Consider the following 21,054-nt stretch of genomic DNA (forward strand, 5'->3'; position numbering starts at 1 on the left):
TTGAAGGCGCTGAGTAGCGCCGTTAAAACCTTTTTTAAAAATCGGACAAAAAAAAAATAGTGGATGGAAAATACGCGAAATTATTCATTTAAAAAATGTAAAAAGATATTGGGAGTACATTTGAGTTTATCAATCGATTAAAAATGGCGCACTCCGAATGTTTATGGCGAACACGTGGAGCGAGAGGAGGGGGGAGAGAGCGAGCGAGAAGTTTACTTTACGAAACTTTTATTTTTAATAACGCACAATTTAAGCATTAAAAAACAGTCAATTCATAAAGAACAAATTATACATTTAAAATAATGAAATTTCGGAAGATGTGAAATAAAAACGTGAGTGCTCGTCTCTTATCTTTCCCCAGGCCCCGGAAGTAGCTTTTCGAGGCACAAACTTCAAAAGGCTAATTACGTTCATCCATGTTGTACTATTGTTTTATATTGCTCTTTAACCATGTTATTTCAGTGTATTTGTTTGTTTTATATTACGTTTTCTGCGACATTTCAGTAGTATCTGAATTGTGTGAAAGTATTTTAAGTTACAATTAAAATATCCGTCAATCTCCGTCTGAAATTTTCGACCAATCAGGTGTGTGTTTTTCCGCATGCGCAATGGGCTTGAGAAGTTAATCAGATGCGTGCAGGTGACGCCTGGAATTCCACGTAATTGGAGAAAAGTTGACGATAGTAAGTCATTATGAATTATTATTTTGACATGGTTGTATATTTTGTCTTCTGTTATTTCCCTAAACGAACGACTATCAAATATTTGCATGATATCGGACTTTAGCTAACGGCTATCAAATAATAGCAATTAATAGCTCACGGCTAATTTCCCCTCATCATGTTGGCATAAGACTAGCTATTTCACGCCTGATTTTGACCAAAAAAAATCCATGAAAAAGTGAATAGCCACTTCATTTATAGTATGTAATTGATATGTTGTTTTCTTTTTTAATTATAGAACACTATTTGCCATGAACAAGTCATTACCCGTCAGCTCGGTGAGGCCCACTCAGGGACTCGTCTTGCCGGCTGTCAGGCCGGACTTGTCGCAAGGAGCCGGTAAACACATTCAAACTTTCACTGAAACACTTTTTTTACCACCCATGTCGAAACGGCACTCTAATTTTCCTCGGTTGTAGGCCCAACATTTCTACTGGTCAAAGCGGATACAACAGCTGTATGTATTACATATCAAAGAATTGACCTTAAATATGTTCTTGCTTGTCAAATGCTTAAAAGGGTACTTGATGTCTTAATACATGGATGTTTTCCTCCCAAAAGGGAATCTGTTCCACACAATCATCCGCGGCTCTCTGCCACGTTTGTTCGAAGCAAGGTAATGTTTACACAATGTTTTGTGAGGGTGGACCAAAAGTAGGCTTTGAGTACTCTTTGTTGAATGAACTTTGGCAAACGATTAAATAAAGAAGATGGGACGGAAAGAAAAGAAAAGACAGATCAAGATGGAAAAATAGTCACTTTGAGGGAAAGTCATAAGGGAAAAGATGGCAGGAAAAAATGTAAATACTCCTGTCCTATGCTGTTATGGGATACTCAATTGGGATGTTTTCCGCATGCTTCTGCCAGGGAAATTTCGGTGTACTCGTTGCAAGAAGGCAACTTACTGCTCTGCGGTGTGCCAGAAGAAAGATTGGGATGGGCACAGGCAGATTTGCACACTTGTTGGCCTGCAGCCTGCCAGGTAAGACAACTCCCACCACAAACTGTCATTTCCTAATCCTGCCATGGGAGCTTAGCTTCACATGATTTTGTGAGGTAAAAATGCTTAAATTGCACAAGTAAAATGTTTCATTTAGTGTTTGAACTTCAAACCAAAGGTGCAAAGAAGTTCTGCAGAGACGACAGCATCTGTTAAAAAGTGAACTCAAATGTGTTTATTCCGACCTCTCTAAGTCTTTGAAAGATCAATCTGAATTCAATTTGAAAGGGAGAAGCCCAATCAGACAGTCGCTTTGCTGTCATCGGGACATAGCCCCACCCTTCAGGATTCCACGGTAAGCAGACGTCTGCTTTTCCGGATAGTATATGCGCGAACCACAGATAAACGTACTTTTTCCTCTTGTGAAATGAAGAAGGCAAATACACCGGATGCCCACATGGTGTTTTTGAAGGACTTACGCACCCTTAAGCTTCACCGGGGAAAAGATTTGCAGGTGCTTGAAACTTAAAGTGCAGAGAATTGAAATTGCCTTGCGTGTGAAGTATTGATTGTTTGGGGGTTTTAGGCATCCGTTGTGGAGTTCTACAGCCCCGGACGATTTTTTCTCCATGTCCGAAACCCTGACGTGCTGAAGACTCTGCAGAGTATCAGCAGGCGACTTCAGAAGATCCCCGGCGGTCCCTCAGTAGCCCGTCATGTCCCCTCTGTCGGAGAGGTGTGCGCTGCGCAGTTCTCTGCCGATTGGGTAAGAAGCGACATTTTGCACGGTAAAAGGGTTGTTTGCCGTCTGCTACTTTTTGCTCTGGTGTTGTCATGACTAGATTTGGTACCGAGGCCTCGTCCAGAAGTTGGCGGCTGACAAAAAGTCTGCTCACATACTTTACATTGACTATGGAAATGAGGAAGATGTCCCCGTGGACAGAATCAGGCCCCTGCCCGCCGACCTCGAGCCATTTCATCCTTGTGTGAGTGCGCTGGCACATCCACATAAACACACGCACGCACGCGCGCACAATCCTATTTTTCCGCACGTTTCTCTTCAGGCCACAGAGTGTCGCGTTGCTGGCGTGGAACCGGCGCATGGCATCTGGTCTGCCGAGTGCTGTTCAGCCGTGAAACCGCTTCTGGCTGGCAGGGGGGTGACTTTGAAGCTGGTGGAAACGCTGAAGAACGTTCACGCGCACGCCGTGGACGTGGAGCTTCCCATGGGTACGTACAGTCTGTCGTCAGTGGAGAGAGAGTCCGCCGCGTGGCATGAAGATGACACGGAGGCTTCTTTTAGGAAAGCGTCTGAGCTCTCTTTTGATGGATCGCGGTTTTGCCAAGAAGGCGCTTGATTTGAGCACGGTGAACGTCATCAGTAAGGCCGCACCGACCGGTTTGCCGCGGTGCAGATGGAGTCTTTGTATCTTTTTGCGGCCTCCCTCAGACGCCATGCCGAGTGTTTCCTTGGAAAACTATAAGCGCCAATCTCCGGGGAAGGATGACAACACCTGGGCTCAGCCGCCCGAGCCTCTCGCGCAGGCCACGGGGGACACCTTCTCGGTCCTGATTACGCACTTCCATTCGCCCGAGAACCTGATTGTGCAGAAGGTGGACAATGCCGGTTAGTCTTTCGTGAAAGCAGCAAGCAAGAAATGAGATTTTGAGCCCGAGACTTTTTCTTTGGCAGGTGTCATTCAGGGCTTGCAGCTGAGTTTGAGGCGGCATTGCGGTCAGTCGTCTGCGCCCCAAGACTTCAGACCGGCGCCCGGCACCATCTGCTGCGCCCAGTTCTTGGGTACCAACATCACCCAATGTCAAGTTCACGCTTTGACCTTCGATAGCCTCAATTTTGCCACCGTGTATTCTACCTGGACTGCTTGTGGTCTTGCAGAGGACAAGCAGTGGTACCGCGCCATCGTGCTTGCGTACCGTTCTGAGGAACGTGTCCGTGTGGGCTACATTGATTTTGGCAATTCCGAGGATGTGGATATCAGCCAATTGAGAGCCCCCACTCCTTCGCTGCTCACCTTGCCCATGCAGGCCATTCCTTGCTGCCTCGCAGGTCAGTCTCTCCTGGACGCAAAATCAGAGAGGTGAAGGGGTTTTTTCTTCTCAATTGCTGTTCTTTGAGCATCTCTTTTTGACATGCTTGATTTGAGCAACCGGCACTGGATTCTCAAACTAGGTCTGACGTCGGGATCCTTTCAGGGATACAACCGGTTGGCGGGAGCTGGACCCAGGAGTCTCTGTTGACCCTGCAGGGGAGGGTCTCTAACAGAATCCTGCGCGTGGAGATCGAAGGGGCGCGTGAGGGCAAAGCTCTGGTGACCATAGTTGACGAGACCAGCGACCCCCGTGGCAACGCCGCCGAGCTGCTCATCTCCGCCGGGCACGCCTTACCTCTTCAGGCCGAAAATGAGCCACAGGCTGAGGAAGCTCCCACGGAAACGGCTGTGGAATATCTCCACAAAGGTCGGGCTCCTATTTTTTGGGGAGCGGAAGATTTCTGCTCGCGTGATGAAAGAAAATAAAATGCCCTCCGCCATTTTTTTGACAGTTTTCTCCACCCGTGTGTGGCCCGGTCGTAAAGATTGGAACTTGATCAAAATGTGGTTATCTTCCTACAGGCCCGACCTTTCCGGTGGAATGGAAGACTGTGCAGTTGCCCGTTGACGAATCCTTCGAGCCTGACGTTGTCGCCGTTGCCAGTCCTTCCCTCTTCTTTGTGTTGAGCCCCGGCCCGGGTCAGAGCGTTTTTTCATTTTCATTCGGACCCCAAACCGTTCGGGCTCGCATTGACCCGCCGCTCTCTGCTGTTATCCTTGTTGCAGTCGATGAGCAGAAGCTCCAGGAGATGATGCGGGAGCTGGCCACCTTCTGCAGCAAGTACCGGGCCACTTTGTCTTCATGCGCCGACAAGAGCAAACTGGTCCCCGGGGCCGCCTGCTGCGCTCAGTTCACTGGTGATGGCGCACGGCCAAAGTTTTTGCTTCCGTCCGTGTCGGTGTGAACGTACGAGATAAGGATTGGTCGCCTGATGAATGATTGAGTCCCGTTTCTGCACGGCATCTTTGTATGCTCATGTATTTTGAGAAATCCACCTCAAATCCCGGTTGAGGGATCGCTTTTGATGAGCGCGTCACTCACACAAAATGGCGCTTTGGCGGTGATGTCATTAGCCTTGGGGTTATCAGATTGCCCTCTTTTTCTTAAGCAGAGGACGACGTGTGGTACCGCGGCGTGGTTGTGGCGGTTGGCAACAACGAGGTAGCAGTCGTCTATGCGGACTACGGCAACACGGAAACGTTGCCCGAGTCCCGCATTCTGCCCATCCCCGAGAGCCTGTTGCAGCTGCCCTTCAACATCGCCCGCTGCGCTCTGACGGGCGAGTAGTCTCCCGCCGTGTTTATTTCCACCCGATGGGACGTCCCCGGCCGGCAACGTGTCTTCCTCCGCAGGCAATGAGCATTTCCCCGCCCGGTGGCCCAAAGAAGTGCTGCGGATGTTCGTCCGCCTGTTGCTGGGCAGAATCGTCGCCACCGCGCTGCCTTTCGACGGCTTCAGCAACATCCTCAGCGTCAGCCTCCCCGCCGAAAAGGGCTCCCACCTCAGCGCTCTGATTCTCGATGCCTTGGAGAGCCACAAAGTCGCAAGTGCGCCTCGCCAGCCCGCTGAGCAAAGAACACCTGCTGGGAAAAGCCTCGAGCAGACCGCCCAAAGTCCACAGGAGACAAAAACCCCGGCGGTGCACTTCCGGAACAGTGGGTCAAGTTTCAATTTTACTCTTTGACAACCGCCGTCATGTTTGGGATCACATGACGCAAAGGGAAAGGGCGCCTTGACCCCGCTTCAATTCCTTTTCCCCTTTTGACCAGCCATGTCCTTTCCAGATGCCCTCACCCCTGCATGTTGCTGCCTGAGCGTGGAACCGAGGGTCTGTGCGCCTTTCCTTGACCTCTTCAGAATACCTTTATTCGTCCCACAATGGACTTTGAGTATCTTATTGCATTTCAGCTTCTCGCTCAGAAGCTTCATTTTGCCCCGTAGGTGCAGCGTTTGGAGCGCAAGATGGGCCTCATGCAGGACATGCTGGACCAGCTGCTTTCCTCACTCAAACCGTCGACAGAATGCTTGCAGACTTAAAGCATCATTGTATTGAGACAGCATTCACCTCTCTTTTTAGCGTGTTCAAGTCACGTGACACGACTCTTAGTTCTGTTGTTGCCAAGGCCTTCCTTTTGTTCCAGGCGGTCTCTTTTTGTTCGACATCAACGTTGGCTTCAAACCACTTTTTCAGTGGACAATAGCAATTCCAGACTGTTGCCGCGTTAAAATGCCTCCCTTCGGTTGGAGCGCAGCAGCTCTTTGAAAGTTCAATGCCTTTCAAAATAATAGCAGCGCAATGTGACGAACCAGAATAGCCCCGCTTTTTAGTATATTTAGGAGTAGGTGCAGTATACCCAGTAGAGCCCATAATAGGCACGCTCTGCCTGTCATGTAACAATAAGAAACATACCAAAAAACAGGGATTGCACTGCTAGTATTTTGAAGGGCACTGCATGCAGTGGTTTCGGAGAGGACGCTCTTGTGATGGCATGCGGATTTATTATTATTTAGCTATTAGTTATCTATTAGCTAGCTAGCTAACTTTCTATCTATTTGAGTTACTTCCGGGTTGAGTAAACGCTGGCGGGTGTGGGTGCCGCTGCTCACCCACAGAAAAACCGATCCTGTGACTGTAAAGTGACCTTGAGAGTTTTGAAAGGTGCTGGGAAATAAAATGTATTATTATGAGCAAACCAGCAGTTCCCAATGAAAAGGCCTTCTTCCCTCCAAGCGGGACAATTTGCGAAGGGCGGCGTGACGGCTCGTCGGTACAAAGCCACGTTTCAGCATCCCTCTGCCGCCCGCCGTACTAAATGATATTGGCCGACCCCGAAAGTCTGTGGTGGTGTGCAACGGTGCAAACAGGAAGAGCACAAGTCAGTTTGGGTACGCGTCCGCACCTAGACGCTACCACCAAGTGGAATCGGTTAAGAGATGAGCGCGCAGGCTTCAACTGGTTGACCCAAAAAAGACGCTGGACTCTCTTCTTTAAGTGGTGGACTTCCTTTCCCATTCCTGGAAGGACAAAGCGGCATTGAATTAAGTATGCTTTGGAATTCAAACACAAGCTACAATTCTTCGTGGAGTTTGGACCACTTGGTCGTCCGCCGCCGTTTTGCGACTTGATTTTCTTTTTTTTTTTTTCTTTTTTTCTCCACGGGCCTCACTTTTGCTTTCTGCAGCACTTTGCCTTTGGTGGCCATGATGGATGCTGGCCTGTTCTTGAGTGCGGTTGCTGAATTGACAGGAGATGGCGAGTCCGCCCCGGTGAGGCTGCTGGACGCTTCGCAGGAGGGTGGCGATGACGCCAATTGGGACGCAAGCGGAGTCGCTGTTCTTGTCTGAAGGTGAGCGCAAAGAAAAAGTGAGTTGATCCGCACGTCAAGCCCTTTTCAGATTCCTGCTGGCTGACCGCGTGCGTCTCCTGGAGGTTGCTGTCCAGTGTGGTGCCCAGCGTGAAGGGTCCTGCCTCCACCTTCTTGAGACTCTCCTTGACTTCCACCAGCTGCAGCTCCACCTCCACCCGCCGCTGCTCAGCTTCCCGACTGGCCTCCTCAATCTGCTTCAGCCGAAGTTCCAGCGAGCTCTGCTGCTTGGCATCTGAAAGCGACACGTCGCGAGCCTTTGAGACGATGCGCGTCTCCCTCAAAGTCAGGTAGGTCGGTTTAAAAATTGTGAAAAGTGATGAGTGACCTTGACAGGTGCTGAGCTCCTCCTTGGTTTCCCTCCGTTCCTTTTTCAGGCTGGCCAGGCTGCCCCTGACGTCCTCGCGCACTCTCTCCAGCCGCCCGCGCTCGTCGCTGTAGCGCAACAAGTCCGCCTCTGTACGCTTTTTGCCCAGTTTCCCCTCCACGGCGCCGGTGCAGCCTGGTCATCGGCATCCGAGGCAAAAGTTAGACTGGGATCTCCGGGTATGCTTGCATAACAGTCATTTTGCAATGCTCTCAATTTACACAGTACCTTTCTATCGATCCACCTATCCTCTACATGGAATGATTAAAATAGTCATTATTTATACTTTAAAGATTTTTTGGAATCAGATGTTTCAATAATCGTGTCCAGGGAGTGAAGTTTCTTGTTGTGGAAAAGGTTGTTCACCACTTGAGGGAGCCAATTCTACTTGTTAGCGTCTACCTTAGCCCATTTCATCCCACACACCTGTGCTAAACGCTTTAGGTCGAAGCAGTTGTGGACTGAGAGGAAATCCAGAGGTTGTTTGAAGCGTCAACGCTTTCGTGAGCCCTGAGGAACTCGACGTCCTCTTGGGGGGCTCCTGGATTTGAGTCTTGACATTCGGCTGCGTTGTCTGCGGTGTCTCACTTGTGGGAGTCGTGGGGTGCCCTTCTTCCTCTGCTTCAACGGAACCGGAGTCGGTTGAAGCTGATGTTGCATCGGGTCCTGGCGGCTCATTTGGAGTCACCTGGAAATGGCACCAGAGTTTCGTCAGCTGCTTTCAACGTGGAATTGCACAAAAGCCACTTTCAGGTACTGGCCTACCTCAACATTTGTGCGCAAAGCGTCCTTCTGTACGTCTAACTGTTCGGGGCATTCTCCCGTTGTTTTTTCTGTGGGTGATTCCTTTCCTCCACCCGCTGCTGGATGCTCGAAAGTCCGCATCGGGACCAGGTCGAGGTAGACTCTGTTTTCGGTGTCCTCATCACGAGCTAACGGGTCTTTTGGGTCTCGCGCTGACATTTCGTTATGTTTGTCAGTGTCTTTTTCCTCACTCTGGAAGATAGCCAGCAAAAAAAACAAAACAAGTAGGACTACAATCAAACAGAGAGAAGAAGGTTGGACCTGACCTGCTAACAATTCTTTCTTGTCATGGTTAAGACTTGAGAGGATGCATTTTTTACCTCTGGATCGGCTATTGACGCCACGTCATCGTACAGCTCATCTGGGTTTTGACAGGTGGAGGGCAGGGCGTCGATGTAGGTGTTTGGCTCGGAGTAGCGCCGCTGCATCAAGCTGGAGCCACAAAGAATCATTCGAAATGGTAGCACACAGACTTTTGGGGGGTTGACAGACTTACTAGAACGATGTCTTTGCAGCATTGACGATGCTGGCGATCCTCTCCGCATTGACGTAGTCGTAGGTTAGCTCCTCCGGGTCTGTCTTGCTCCCTGTCTGGGACAGCAAGAGGCCCAGCCAGTGGCCCATGACTGCTGAAGTTTTGGCCTGGACAAACACACGAGCTTGGTCTAATAAATCTTTGTTTTCTTATTGATTCCCCAGCCAGGTCTGGCGCTCCCGTGAAAAAGAAAAGTTGGTTGGCGGGCGCCAAATACCTCCAGGCTCGCCAGCTGCGTGCCGCTCATGTCGATCCGGAAGGAGTAGAGGCGTTCCGGGTTGGGGTCTGGCCAAACCTGGCAACCCTCCAGCTTGACGGCGGGTTGGCTCACTTTGCTCTTGCTCTTGTCCTGGTAGAACCACAACTGACCGTTCTTGATGAGGCACCAGCACGTCCGCCACTGGCTGTTCACCAGCACGTTGAGGTAGCCTGACGTTAGCGCATAGGCAACATTTCCCAAAGGGTTAAAAGGGACAAATACAAAGGAGTGGACTCACATTTTATTCCACTAACTTGTTGTCAGATTAATCGATCACCCGATATTTGTATGAACAATTTTACATAAACCGTATGTTGTTTAATTTTTATTTTTAGGATTCGATAAAATGTTAATGATTCATAACCCATGTGAAGCCTTTTTTTTCTCTTCTGAATTTGACGTGACAAAAACAAATTGTGGCTCAAGACAATTATTTTGCATACCAGGCAACATTTTAACGTTTGCACGAGACCTCCAACCCGGCGAGAACTCACCCGAGGTTTCCACACGTTTCTCCGCGCTCTCCAACGCCGAGGCTTTTTTCTTGCCGATGTTCATCAGATTGCTGAACTTCAATCCGCCTCCGTATTTTTTCTTGACTGTCAAAAAAGTTGAGAGGCACGCTCAGCATCAGCGCGTGACTCTTCGAGTTCAAGCTCACCGTCTTTCTCGGGAGTCTCGCCGTGAGCGTCGGTGCTGCTGCCGCTTTCCGAAGCCGCTGAGTGTCGCCGGCTTGCTTCGCCCTGTCGAAAGCGACTGCCTTTTAAAAATGGTGCTCGCGGTTGTGTGGGAAAAATCATTTGGATGTATTTATTTTTTACCTTTGTGCAAATGAGCCTCGGAGGGTCAGAAGCAGGATGCTGCAAGTCGCCGTTTTCTATCGGCTTAGGACTGATCTCCTGGATCACCTGGTGTGAACAAAGCGCCGTTTGACACCTTTAATTGCATGATCAATTCATTCCGATAATACTTTGTCAGGAAACACGAGGATTACGGGCCCGCGTGGGCTCCCAAACTCGATTAAAATAAAGCAAGTTAAAGGTCCCACAAGAGCCAAAGGTTACCTTGAGCCACTGCTCCGTCTGCTCTTTGCTCTGTAGCCCCAGCACGATGGTTTCCCCTCCCTCTGGGACAATCTTCAGCTTGTGCTCCTTCCTCTTGGGTTGTTTCTCCTTGTAGGTAACGCTGCAGCCCAGCAGGCTCACGTCCAAGAGGGGTGTCTGCTCCTTGGAGCTCTTGTAGCACTGAAAGCAGCAAAGCGGACACCTAAGATTGCCGGCAAGTCACGTTTTTCCTGGAAGGAATTTTAAATGTGAAGCAGATGAGTGTGAGGCGTCATTGATTTCAAATTTTTTAAATTGTATTTATTTCTCTTTACCAGCAGGCGATGCTCCTTGATGACACACAGTTGCTTGGCCCACTGTCCGAGCCACTTCTTCCTCCACAGGAAGGCACAGATGCGTGCCTCTTTCATCAGCTCAATGGACGCCTCGGCCGACGGCCACTGGTGCTGCGCTGACGGCGACTTTCCTCTGGTCGGCGCTTCTTCCTCGTCGTAGGACTCGTACGAGCTGCTGAGCGCCTCGCCGTCCTCTGGGAAGTAAGAGTGAAACCGGTTCAAGTTTGGACATTGCGTTGGGGTAAAATTTGGATCTTCCGCATTGTCATAAAAGTGAAGAATTAAGATGGCACGCGGGCGGTATTGAAGGCCTGTTCTGACCGTTGACGGTTTCCTCGTACGGCTGAGCCTCCTCGTAGTAACTCTCCGAGGCGTCCGAGCAGGTCGCCGCCTGGACGACAGGTAGTGGAAAAGGTCCTCGAGTGACGCCGCCCTAACGGGTTAGGAAGAAACAAACCTCTTATTTTGGCTTTTCGAAAAACATCACCGTAATATCAGAAATACTACATTGTTTGTCATCCGAGAGTCATCATTCCGCCACAACCTTCTCCAGCAGGTCAAAATCCCATCCGGGTCTCAAGTCCTGCGCCAAAGACGCTTACTGTGTCAAAATATTTCGACAAATGAAAATGGTTTGATCATATCCCGTCTCAGGGATACAATGACATTCCTGAAAATGCGCCAGAAGACAAAAGTGCTTTCATGTGGGATTATTTGGATAATCTTTCCATCAAAATGTTTTCAAGGTACGATTCTCCCGAGCGCTGAAGGAAATTGGCTCACTTGAATCCGACCGTCACAAAGCAACCTTGGCAGAATTGGGTGAGTTGAATTCCGAACCTTTTTTGCGCTGCTTCTGATGAAAGGTCTGATGTTTTATCTTGGGTTTTCTCAGGCTTCCTCGCAAGATCACAGAAATGCCAGACGATGGAACAGATGAGCAGAGGAGCTGCTGATTACGCACAAAGCCAACCCCAGGGGAGGTTAGTGGAAAAGTAGGGGAAGGTAGGGGGAGGCAAAGTCGATGATCCAAAAGCATTTTAATATGAGAAATTGACAAATGTTTTGGCGATTGGCTTTTCCAGTCACTAAGACGTCACAACACTTGAACTCACAAGATTCATACGGGACGGCGGCGCCTCGACTCTTTTCCATAATCTAACAGGAAACTTCGTTTCCCATTGAAAGGGCTCGGCTCGCGTGTGGCTTGCTGTTCGGCTTCAAATTCTGCACTGCCATGCTGGTGCAAACCTTTTTTTTTCAATGCCCCAAAAAATCTGTTGACTCTGCATGACTGTAAGTCACTTCATGTTGGGCCCTCCAACGTGGAGGTCTTTTGCCTAACAGGAAGACATTTAGCCCATTTGTTTCGACTGCAAATTACCCAGAAATGGAAGCATCTGCTATTAATTAAAACAAAGCATTCCGCAGCAGTAACCTCGTATCACGGCCACCTTATCGTTATATTCCCCAAAGGGGAGAAAAAAATAGCACCATGTCAGCTAATGCGGACATGCACACAGACACCAAGCAGAAAATCCACAGGTGTGTTTTGGGGTCACATATGCTTTTCTTCTACTCCTTTTGATATCATCCTCAACTTGATGCAGGAAAATGAATGAAAGCACGCAACGGGGTAGCAGGGGAGGAATGGGGTGTGGTGGAGGGGCTGAGGAAAAATGCGAAAAGGCAGAGGAACATGGAAAATCCCTGGTTCCCATGCCAAGAATTTGCCGCAGCAAGAAACACTCTGAATCCGAGTGTGTTATAAGAGAAGCCTCCCCCCTTCCTGTAACACTCACAAGTCAAATTAAATGAAATGTTCACACTGATGGGAACAGGTTTGCTAAAACCAGACCAATACGTGTCACGGATGGAGGTCACGCGTGCACTTGGATGCTTGTACTTTGACCTGTCAGATTCAGTCATGACATAACAAAGACGCTGTCGTACAGTTGGATCACGTGACCGCGAACCCACTGTAGCCGTCTGCATTCATTTCCCCAGCGGCACCGTGACTATCTATAGAGCCACTCTATTTTCAAAGCGTGGAACTCTTCAAACGTTTGTTTACCAGTCGCACGTCGCGCAAAAAGAGTCGGCTTCAACGGGAGCGGCACAGTTTCCCTTGTGAGAAAACAAAGACCTGCGTTACCGAGATCATGGCCTCGCCCGGGGGCCTGGGATTCATTCAAGAGAAGAATGCGACCCCTGATCTCGTGAAGAGAGAGAGAGAGAGAGCGGTCGGCTGAGGGTGAAGGTGGAAGAAAGCCGCTTCGTTATGGAGATGGCCTTGCCGGCGAGGCACCGCAACAACTCCCAGGGGCCCTCTTTGGGTCTGGCGGGCCAGAAAGTAAGCATAAGGAGCTGCATCGCTCTTGCTGTCCGTCTGTCAGCGAGAGATTCCCACATTCTGCGAGCCAGAGGTGCCGGTCCACGCCACGGAGTGCACCGCAACACCTTTGTGATATTATGGATTCGGACAACTGCCTCTTGCTGTACGCACCGCCCGGCCCTCTGCAGCCCTTCCATGTGTGCTATTGCCATGATGGACAACGTCCTGTACATCATCGGCGGGGGTTGTGGCTACAGAAAAGACACCGTTGACGCTGCCTTCTGCTTTGACCCTCAATCGGGGCTTTGGACCACGCTCCCAGGACCCCAGAGACCCAGATATGATTTCATCTCGCTGGAGCACGAGGGCTGACTACGCCGTTGAAGGAGAGCTCCGGAAAAGGCGCATTGCCGCCATGATCAGACCTCAGAGTAACAGCCACTGTACGGCGGCGTCATGCGCAACGAGCCCCGCAACCATTTTCTTGGTTCTCTCATGGATTGCTACAATCTCACCACAGCACAGGGACAGCCATGCCGGGACACGACATCATCAGCAAGGGGGCGCTGTTCACCGCCACCATCAGGGGTGATTCTGCGCTCGCGGTGAAACACAAGCTCACCCTGGAGTACGCCATTGGTGGAGATGGATCCGGAGGCAGATGGAGGGTTTACCAAAGAGCGGATTCCTTTGGATGTGTTGACTTTGGCTTCCCAAGACAGGGCCGGTGATACCTTGGGTAGACGACCAACCAACCAGAAGGAAATGCCTTTGAAGGACGAAACGGTGCAGCCTGAAATTTTTGGACAGAACTTGGGATGGAGTCCTTGAATCATTGCCGCACGACGATTTCACCATCTTCCGAAGAGTCATGTTTCTATCAGGCTGGAGCTATCCAACTTTTCAGGTCCTGAGATTGCTGACATGTGTGAAGTATCTGACAAGGAACCAACAGAACGTCCGTGCATCCGTTCGTTTTCCGATCCCAGGTGCCGGAGCCTGTCCCGGCTGGAATTGAACCCGGAACCGCTGCGCTGCGAGGTCCCACTGGGCCGCCCTCAACAGAACATGCGCCCCTAAATTATTATTGGACCTTCCAACCTGAATCAAGATCAATGGCCAGTTGGTATTTGACCTATGAACGCGTGAGTCACTGAGAACAACCTACATTTTCACCACTTGACACGTCAATGGAGTCACTTACTGTTCTGCCGGGTGACACATTGGGAAGGCTCTTGTGTGCGACGGGGCCGTGGATGGATGCTTTTCCATTGAGCGAGATGTTTGCCCTGTCATCTGGATTGGAAAAGGGATGAAAAGTCAAGTGCACCATTTTGACATCAACACACGCTGCCAGAACAATGTATTGTCCGGCGTTACTGTTTTTGAATCGGGTAACTCTTATTGTATACTGTCAAAATCCATAAAAAAAACATTTTCAAAGTAGTGCAAATGTCTCCATTATGTCTTTGCTGAACAATCGATATCTTTTGTCTGATTGGTTGCTGCTGTGTTGAGATTGTCCAAGCGAGCCAAATGTTACGACCAACATGAGTTATTGCACCTCGCGCTTGACGGGAAGGATTTCAAGTGAAAAGCAGACACAAACTACAGTCACAGTTGACCCAAATTCCCGCTTCTCCCCCCCGAACCCACCACGGTTTCCTGTCTGTTTCTTCATCGCTCCTCGCCATCTGTAGCGGCCTTGTTTTGTTTGGCCTGAGAAAGAATTTCATTGGAGACAATGTCTCCTTCGCTGTTCTTCTTGAGTTTTATTTCGTGAGTTGTAAGACTGAATTGTGCTGAATAATTGATCATGTCTGTTTCATTCATTGGGACTCTGTGTTCTGTTAAATTGTCTGGAATCCCCCCATGTAATGCTGCAGCGCTTTTTTAGTGCGGGTTTCTCATGAAGCAATTGAAAACTTTTACCTTTCTCTGCGTTTTCCTTGCTCCCGACGACGACGACTTTATTCATGTAGATGTACTCCTCATCCGCACCTGCGTCCACAGAGACCGAAAAACACTCAAAGGACAACATTTAAAACAGTCCAGGATGGCACCAACAAAGGCAGCTGCGGTTGTTCGATTTTTGAAATGGATACCTTGGGCGGAAAGTCAACAAAAAGACAGAAAAGAGTTTTTGCCTGCGTGTGGAGAGATTGGCGCGCTATTTATAAACTGCTGCTCAAAGGAAGCGAAGTGTCTCCAGTGGACGAATGCGGCTTTGGAATAATCATACAGCTCCGAGCCAGCAAAGGAAGTGCACGGAAACCTATCCAAGACCTGAACATGGAAAGCAACGACTGTTTCAGCACGAGAAGGCCGCTCGCTGTGACCTTTTCAACCCCAAATCTATGGTGAACCCCGGGGGACGTGACAGTCCGGTTTTTATGGAGTCCTGAGTGGGCCAGACTGGACTTGCCTTTGATTCATGATGGGCTTTATGTAAGCGTCCGCCTGGAGTTTTTATTTGCCTTTAGAGCTGCAAGGCGGGCCTGGAAAAAAGGCCTCTCATACATGAACCATCTGAGCAGTCTGAAAAAAAATGGCTGCTTTTGATGCGGTCATTTACCGTCTCAGTGGAAGACTGGGACTATGCGGTGGCCCGGCCTAAGTGAACGAGCATTGAGTTGGCCTATAGGTGACAGGCTTACCTGTCAACACTTGACCCACTCCTTGCTGATTGCTGTTTGTTTTCATCACTAAGCTTCATATTTCCTAGAAAATTGAAAAGCCTTGATACGGTGTAAAATATCTCTGATACTTGTGCTTCCCAGTGGCCAATTTTTGGGGTGTCTTGTTTCAACGCGTTCTGACGATAGTTGAGAACTTGTAAATTGTGCTTCTGTTGAAGCCAAAGCCCCGTTTGCTCAAAGTACGCGGTGTCCACAAAGTCTTGACAACTCAATAGAGCCTGGACAAATATCCCTTTCAAGTGTTCTATGTGAGTGGTTTACTCGTACCGTTGGACGCAGTGTAGGACTGGAGTAGGTCGGAGAGCAATCCCTTGTGGACGGTGGCGTTCCCGCTCAGGGTCTCTTTGTCCAGGATGACCAGGAAGTGGTGGAGCTCCACCAGGAGCTGGTCCAGCACTGCGAGGACATATAGAACAAAGAATGGAAAAGAAACCAGATGAACGGATTGTTTTTCAGCATTTTGGGCCACGGCATTCATCGAGGAGGAGAACGGTTGCGCCTTTTCGGCAGCACGACTATGCCAGCACTGTTTTTGATTGGAAGAAACGTTGGTGCCATTTGACTGCCATCGCTGGACACCACCGTGGCCATTGTGCATTTTTGTGCCCGTCCGTCATGGGCAGCATTTTCACAGCCCCGCTTTGTTCAGCGGGAAGGTCGGTGCTGTCGGACGGCCTGCGGGTGGATTGATGCATGGATTGAGGAGCTCGCCGTGAGAAGAAATCGGCATCAGATGCGGATGTGGAATGGTCCCGGCTTGGAATTGAAGCGGATTGACGTGGGACAGGTGATGGGAGACAATCTCTTTTCGTCAATGGATGGTACAGCTTTGTGTTTGCTTTCAAAACTTGGCCTGTCGCAGACGTTCCGCCATTACGTCCCTGATCCACTGGTGCGAAGGGCACTTTGATCCTCTCCTCTTTCATCGAGAACGACTTCATACAAAAAAGAGGGTGCAGAAAGCGTCTTTTGTGTTGTCACATTATTGGATTTTGCTGCTGTGAAATGTCCATTTCTCCACTGTGAGACAAATAAAGGCTCATCTAATCAAAAAACACTGCGGTAGATTATTGCACTAAATAAAAAAAAAAAACAGATGCAGAGGGTTTAAAAATGTCAGTTCTTGTCACGTTTGCTTCACACAAGTCATTCGCGGAGGATCAATAATATATGCCTGGATCATCGTGAGGACAAGTCCATCGTGTAGTCAACCGCCACCATGGTGAGTCGCACTATTGGCAAACTGTTGTATTGTGTATCAAAGTCGACCAAAACCCTCATCAACCTTCGTGTCTCCTTGAAGACTCCGCAGCGCCTTCTCAAAAGTCCAAAGCGAAGAGAGCGAGAGAGATTTGGGACATCCTGAAATATCGCAACTGTGTGGCGATCTGAGAGCTAGCCTTCCAAAGAAGAACCTCAAAGGAACGTCTCTTCCGCCTCAAGCTGACCGAGCCTTCAAAGGGAGCAAACGGGAAGATGCCTTTGCATCGCTAGGTGTCAAATGCCGCTTGACATGTTGCAGATGACGAGAGCCCCTTGCAGCGGCCGGCGGCTTGTTTTTAATGACTTCTGCTCCCGCTGGGCCCACTTTTGTTGCGGGGCCCCGCGTGAGGCACAAAGTACGGGAACACAACAGGAAAGCACTAAAAGCGCCTTATAACGGAAGACCTGCTCTTTGATTTGGGGTGGCCTTGCGGCCTGCGTTGTTCTTTCATCCAGTCCACCAGTCATTGACATCGTCTCATCACCGCCCTCCATATTTGCTCGATTGCAGACATCTCGGTTGGAGCCGAGGAACCGTGAAAACGGACGGAGGCGGTGATGCAATCGAATCAGCAGACGTGTAAGACGTTTCGGCGAGGAGCCTTGCTGCTTTTCGGATGCTTCCAAAATGTCCTCTGGCGGTGAATCACACGTATTTTGGGATGCGGCGCGCACATGTGGAAAAATAGCAGCAGATGCGCTCAAATGGCTCTTTTCGCATCTGGCCTTGCCACACTGACTTGTTGTTTTAATCTCCTCCGGTTGTCTGTTTTCATTTAGCACTTTGAACTTTGCAGGGAAATGCGCTGAACCCAACCCAAAAAAAAAAAAACATCACACTCCCACAAGATGCCTGGGAGAGTATGTCCCTTTCGATTTGGCCCCATCATAAGCGTAGAAGAGGAAATCTCCCATGTTGCTATTGCCCTAAAACGTGCCCTTTAATGAGGTCGCTTAGACCGGAAGTAAACGCTGCCAAATAAAACCTAACTGGCAACGTGCCCCCCGCTGACCCACACGGAGGCTTGAAAGCTCCTTCACGCATCTCATTCTGGGACTTTTGCTGCCAGTAAAGTGGAAGGAGTGCATTGTTGCCCGCCCCTACCGCCCACTGTCAGGTAGTGCCAAAACCATCTTCCTTTTCATCATTTTTTTACAGACCGCCCCAGCTTCTTTAAGTTGACCTGCAAAGCTCCCCGCCAATGGCCTATTTTGCTCAGATGTCTCAAGCTATTCATTTTAAGAAAGTCCCTTAGCTTACATTGTCAAAAATTAAGTCTGCGTGCTTCGACGCTTCAGAATGAGAGAGCTCAAATATGACACCCGCAGAGTAGCCTGTCGCGTAGTCGTCACACTCTGTCTGAAATGCCAACTACTTTATGGGGAGAAAAAGTTTGGGTGGAAACAGTGCCATCTGCTGGATGCCCTGACGCTTTACCACCTTTTGGACCAAAGTCTCATGAGATTAGCATGCAGGGCTAATTCCATGCTAGGAAAAGTCCCGATCCTCCTAAGGCAGCATTGGTGTTTTGCAGGCGGACATCTGAAAGTCACCAAGGCCTCCTCCTCCTCCCTCTCCTCCTCCGCATCGATACCTGCAGCTTCGCAGAAGCCACACGCCATCTGCCCTCCCAAACAATGCTGGCCTTGTCATCCCACCTGCCGCCGCCGCCATCTCCCTCCCACCCGTCAGGATGTTTTCCAGGTTTCCCCCACTGTCCCACGTGAAACCTCATCAACTGGCCGACATCCAATTGGTCATTCGGCAACAGCGATGATTTCATGACGCAACTCATGGTCCTTCTGCACCCCCCGCACCCTGCCCACCACCTTTTCCATCCAGCGACTCCCCTCAGCAAGGCGCTGCCGATCCAGCAGACGGTTAAACAACTTCTTCCCGCTGTTGTTCCTGAGAGGGACCACTTGCATGTAGGAATTCCATGAGATTAGCCTTTATGAATGTCATCCATACTTTTTCAGGATGATACTAGCGCAGCACTGAATCGACCACGAATGGAATAACACGAAAGACACCGAGCATCTCCCAACACCGCTCCATTCACGTACAAACGCGCAGATAGCGAGTGGGAGGAAATACAGAGCAGGCCGCACTCGTTTCTTTCAAGGCCTCCTGCCAATCCAGTTTGACTGCTGGACATTGTTCCAGAGCGGGCGACAATGGAAGGGAAAGTGGCGCGTGAAAATCAGTCGTCGTCATCATCATCATCATCATCGTAGTTTCAGCCTTTGCGTCGCTTTTAGCATCCGAGGAGAGTTAAAAAGCGGCGGCCTTGCTCAACCCAAATAAGTGGCTGGCATGCTTTGAGAAGGACGTCAGCGCCGTCGGAAGTGATGAGTAGCCACAGTGCAAACAACTTGATCAAGCCAAAGTTGACTTTGAACAACGGCACCTCATCATCACTTTGCACAAAAAGACAAGGTCAAAGCCCGCTCCCATCAGTCCCTCGCAAAATAGCCATTGATCACTTTTCCTTTTGATTCCTGTTGACAGAAAATGACATTCGAAGAACACCGAATACGAGCGCGGAGAAGTAGGCGAGACGACGAGCGGCCAACTGTGCGTTAGGCAAAGGTGAAGGCGTACGACTGCACGTTGAAGTCAAGTGGAATCGCGCGAGTGTTGCTTTTTCACGCAAATAAAATTCCACGCCACGGCGTTCTCGCCATCGGCATTTCTCTCTGTGGGAAAGCGCCACCGCATTGAAAATCACTTTGACGCGGGCGGCGGCATCTGTCGCCAAACTTTCCCCCCGTCCGCTTACCTTTGTGCTTGTCCATTCCGCTCCAACTCATAAACAGCCGCCGTTGACGTTTTGGGACGAGAGTGACGGGCCTCGCTTGGTCAGCTGCGTCTCGGGCGCCCCGAACGGAGGCGCCGCTCTCTATGTTCAGCCCCGGAAAACCCTGGACCGGCTCGGGTAGCGGCAGGTCCGCTCTTTGCGTCCTCTCGCACTCTGCGCGATATGGTGAGTCCGCGGCCACACCAACCCCTGAGCCCAGCTTACTCCTCCCTGCCTGAGGCGTACACACACATACACAAAAGCACTCGGAAACTCCCCTTTAGTTTGAAAGTCCAAAAAAAGGCTCATCAGAAAATAAAGAAGTGCTCAACTTAGTCATTTCACTTATTCGTAACAAGACCGAGCTTTTACAGTGGATAAAATTTTTAAAAAAACGACACCCGCGTGACGTCTTCAAATATGTGAGCAAGATAAATCCTATGAAAACTTCTCCCTACTTACTATTGTTCACCTATTGCACTTTAGTTTGACTTTTGGACTCCATTGATGGTGTCCAAAAGTGGTTCTGAAACTTTTGTTTTCTTTCGGATTCTCCCCAAGTTTGAAGTGAGCTTTGTTCTGTTCCAGCGCATTCCTGTCATTCCTCGTCCCGCTCGCAGCTCTCCCACGGGCTCCCTTGAAGGTTCGCCGCTTTGTTCTCTGCACATGTTTAAAAAGGAAGAAAAGAGAGAGTCTGGTAGAAATATCCCGGGGTGGCCCGTTTTGGACAATCGGAGCGTTTGTCAAGGTTTTTGCTGTGGCGTTAATGGGCCGACCTGCGGAATTTGCGCCGCTGCTTTTGATGCGAACGTCTTGGCCGGCCGGCCGTCCGTGCCAGCCGTGCTCAGTCCAATAGAAACGGACAGACTGTCGCTACGCCGTCTTTGCGCTGGTTCGAGAACATTTGTCTCATGATTGTCTTTTATGTGAAAGGATCAACTGTAACTGGCTGTGATGTGTACTAGCGTTATAACGGCCCGCGGTTTGTCAGAAGCGATTCAATCCCCGACGAGGAGAGAACGGCCAGGAATGACGACGATCCCGACGTCTCGGCGTGAGCTCCGTCTGAATGTCGGGTGGTCTCCGCCCCGCTCGCCCCCTCGCGCTCTGTCCGCGCCAGACAAAGTGTCTTGTTCGTAATCCGCCAAGGGGAATTCCTGGCGTGCGGCAGACCTTTGGAACGAGCGCTCGGGGGCTACGTGGGTGGCATCGACACTCATTTACTGTCCGTTGACTGACGTTTGTCGTCCGACGCTTCTTTGGATTTGTGAAATCGCAAAGTGTGTCACTTTCAGACTTATTTTCCTTTTGCTCCCCAGTGAATCAAAGGTCAGAGGTCACCGAATCGACTCCAAATTCAATTCTTTCGTTTCGACGTTTTCATCTCAAGCGGCAAATGGGCCGACTGTTGGCTCTGGGAATTTCCAAAGGCAACCGAGCCGAGCGTCTCTTT

The 21,054-nt window shown here is 49.8% G+C and overlaps 3 protein-coding genes across 3 annotated transcripts; 2 read left to right on the plus strand and 1 right to left on the minus strand.

The window, feature by feature from the left end:
• The first annotated feature begins 70 nt into the window (after window positions 1-70).
• Window positions 71-6,302, plus strand: tdrd1 (tudor domain containing 1). The gene is made up of 18 exons (XM_089014931.1): window positions 71-1,061; window positions 1,142-1,179; window positions 1,284-1,338; window positions 1,590-1,704; window positions 1,951-2,176; window positions 2,249-2,428; window positions 2,505-2,648; window positions 2,727-2,892; window positions 2,966-3,043; window positions 3,113-3,289; window positions 3,356-3,463; window positions 3,560-3,730; window positions 3,877-4,140; window positions 4,296-4,412; window positions 4,500-4,631; window positions 4,886-5,053; window positions 5,127-5,429; window positions 5,559-6,302. The coding sequence occupies exons 1-18, from the start codon at window positions 974-976 to the stop codon at window positions 5,825-5,827; spliced, it is 2,799 nt and encodes a 932-aa protein (XP_088871057.1). The 5' UTR covers window positions 71-973; the 3' UTR covers window positions 5,828-6,302.
• A 130-nt stretch (window positions 6,303-6,432) lies between these two features.
• afap1l2 (actin filament associated protein 1 like 2) lies at window positions 6,433-19,824 on the minus strand. Its single transcript, XM_089014937.1, has 19 exons — window positions 19,584-19,824; window positions 15,805-15,933; window positions 14,771-14,839; window positions 14,043-14,134; window positions 10,825-10,936; window positions 10,483-10,697; window positions 10,169-10,348; window positions 9,926-10,012; window positions 9,766-9,847; window positions 9,599-9,703; window positions 9,063-9,274; window positions 8,807-8,952; window positions 8,631-8,742; window positions 8,272-8,502; window positions 7,933-8,194; window positions 7,468-7,641; window positions 7,187-7,374; window positions 6,942-7,115; window positions 6,433-6,789 (listed from the first exon to the last, which is right to left on the minus strand). Exons 1-19 carry the CDS (start codon window positions 19,612-19,614, stop codon window positions 6,763-6,765), a joined length of 2,628 nt encoding a protein of 875 aa, XP_088871063.1. The 5' UTR covers window positions 19,615-19,824; the 3' UTR covers window positions 6,433-6,762.
• Window positions 12,446-14,022, plus strand: LOC148887888 (kelch repeat and BTB domain-containing protein 13). Its single transcript, XM_089016205.1, is given in 9 exon segments — window positions 12,446-12,734; window positions 12,737-12,826; window positions 12,829-12,870; window positions 12,872-13,206; window positions 13,208-13,247; window positions 13,289-13,361; window positions 13,364-13,474; window positions 13,477-13,587; window positions 13,590-14,022. Coding segments are annotated over 9 exon segments (951 nt in total). The 5' UTR covers window positions 12,446-12,665; the 3' UTR covers window positions 13,670-14,022.
• Window positions 19,825-21,054: the final 1,230 nt, after the last annotated feature.

Source organism: Hippocampus bargibanti, linkage group LG15, assembly GCF_051943395.1.
Source record: "Hippocampus bargibanti isolate YZ-2025 linkage group LG15, ASM5194339v1, whole genome shotgun sequence".
NCBI lineage: Eukaryota > Metazoa > Chordata > Actinopteri > Syngnathiformes > Syngnathidae > Hippocampus > Hippocampus bargibanti.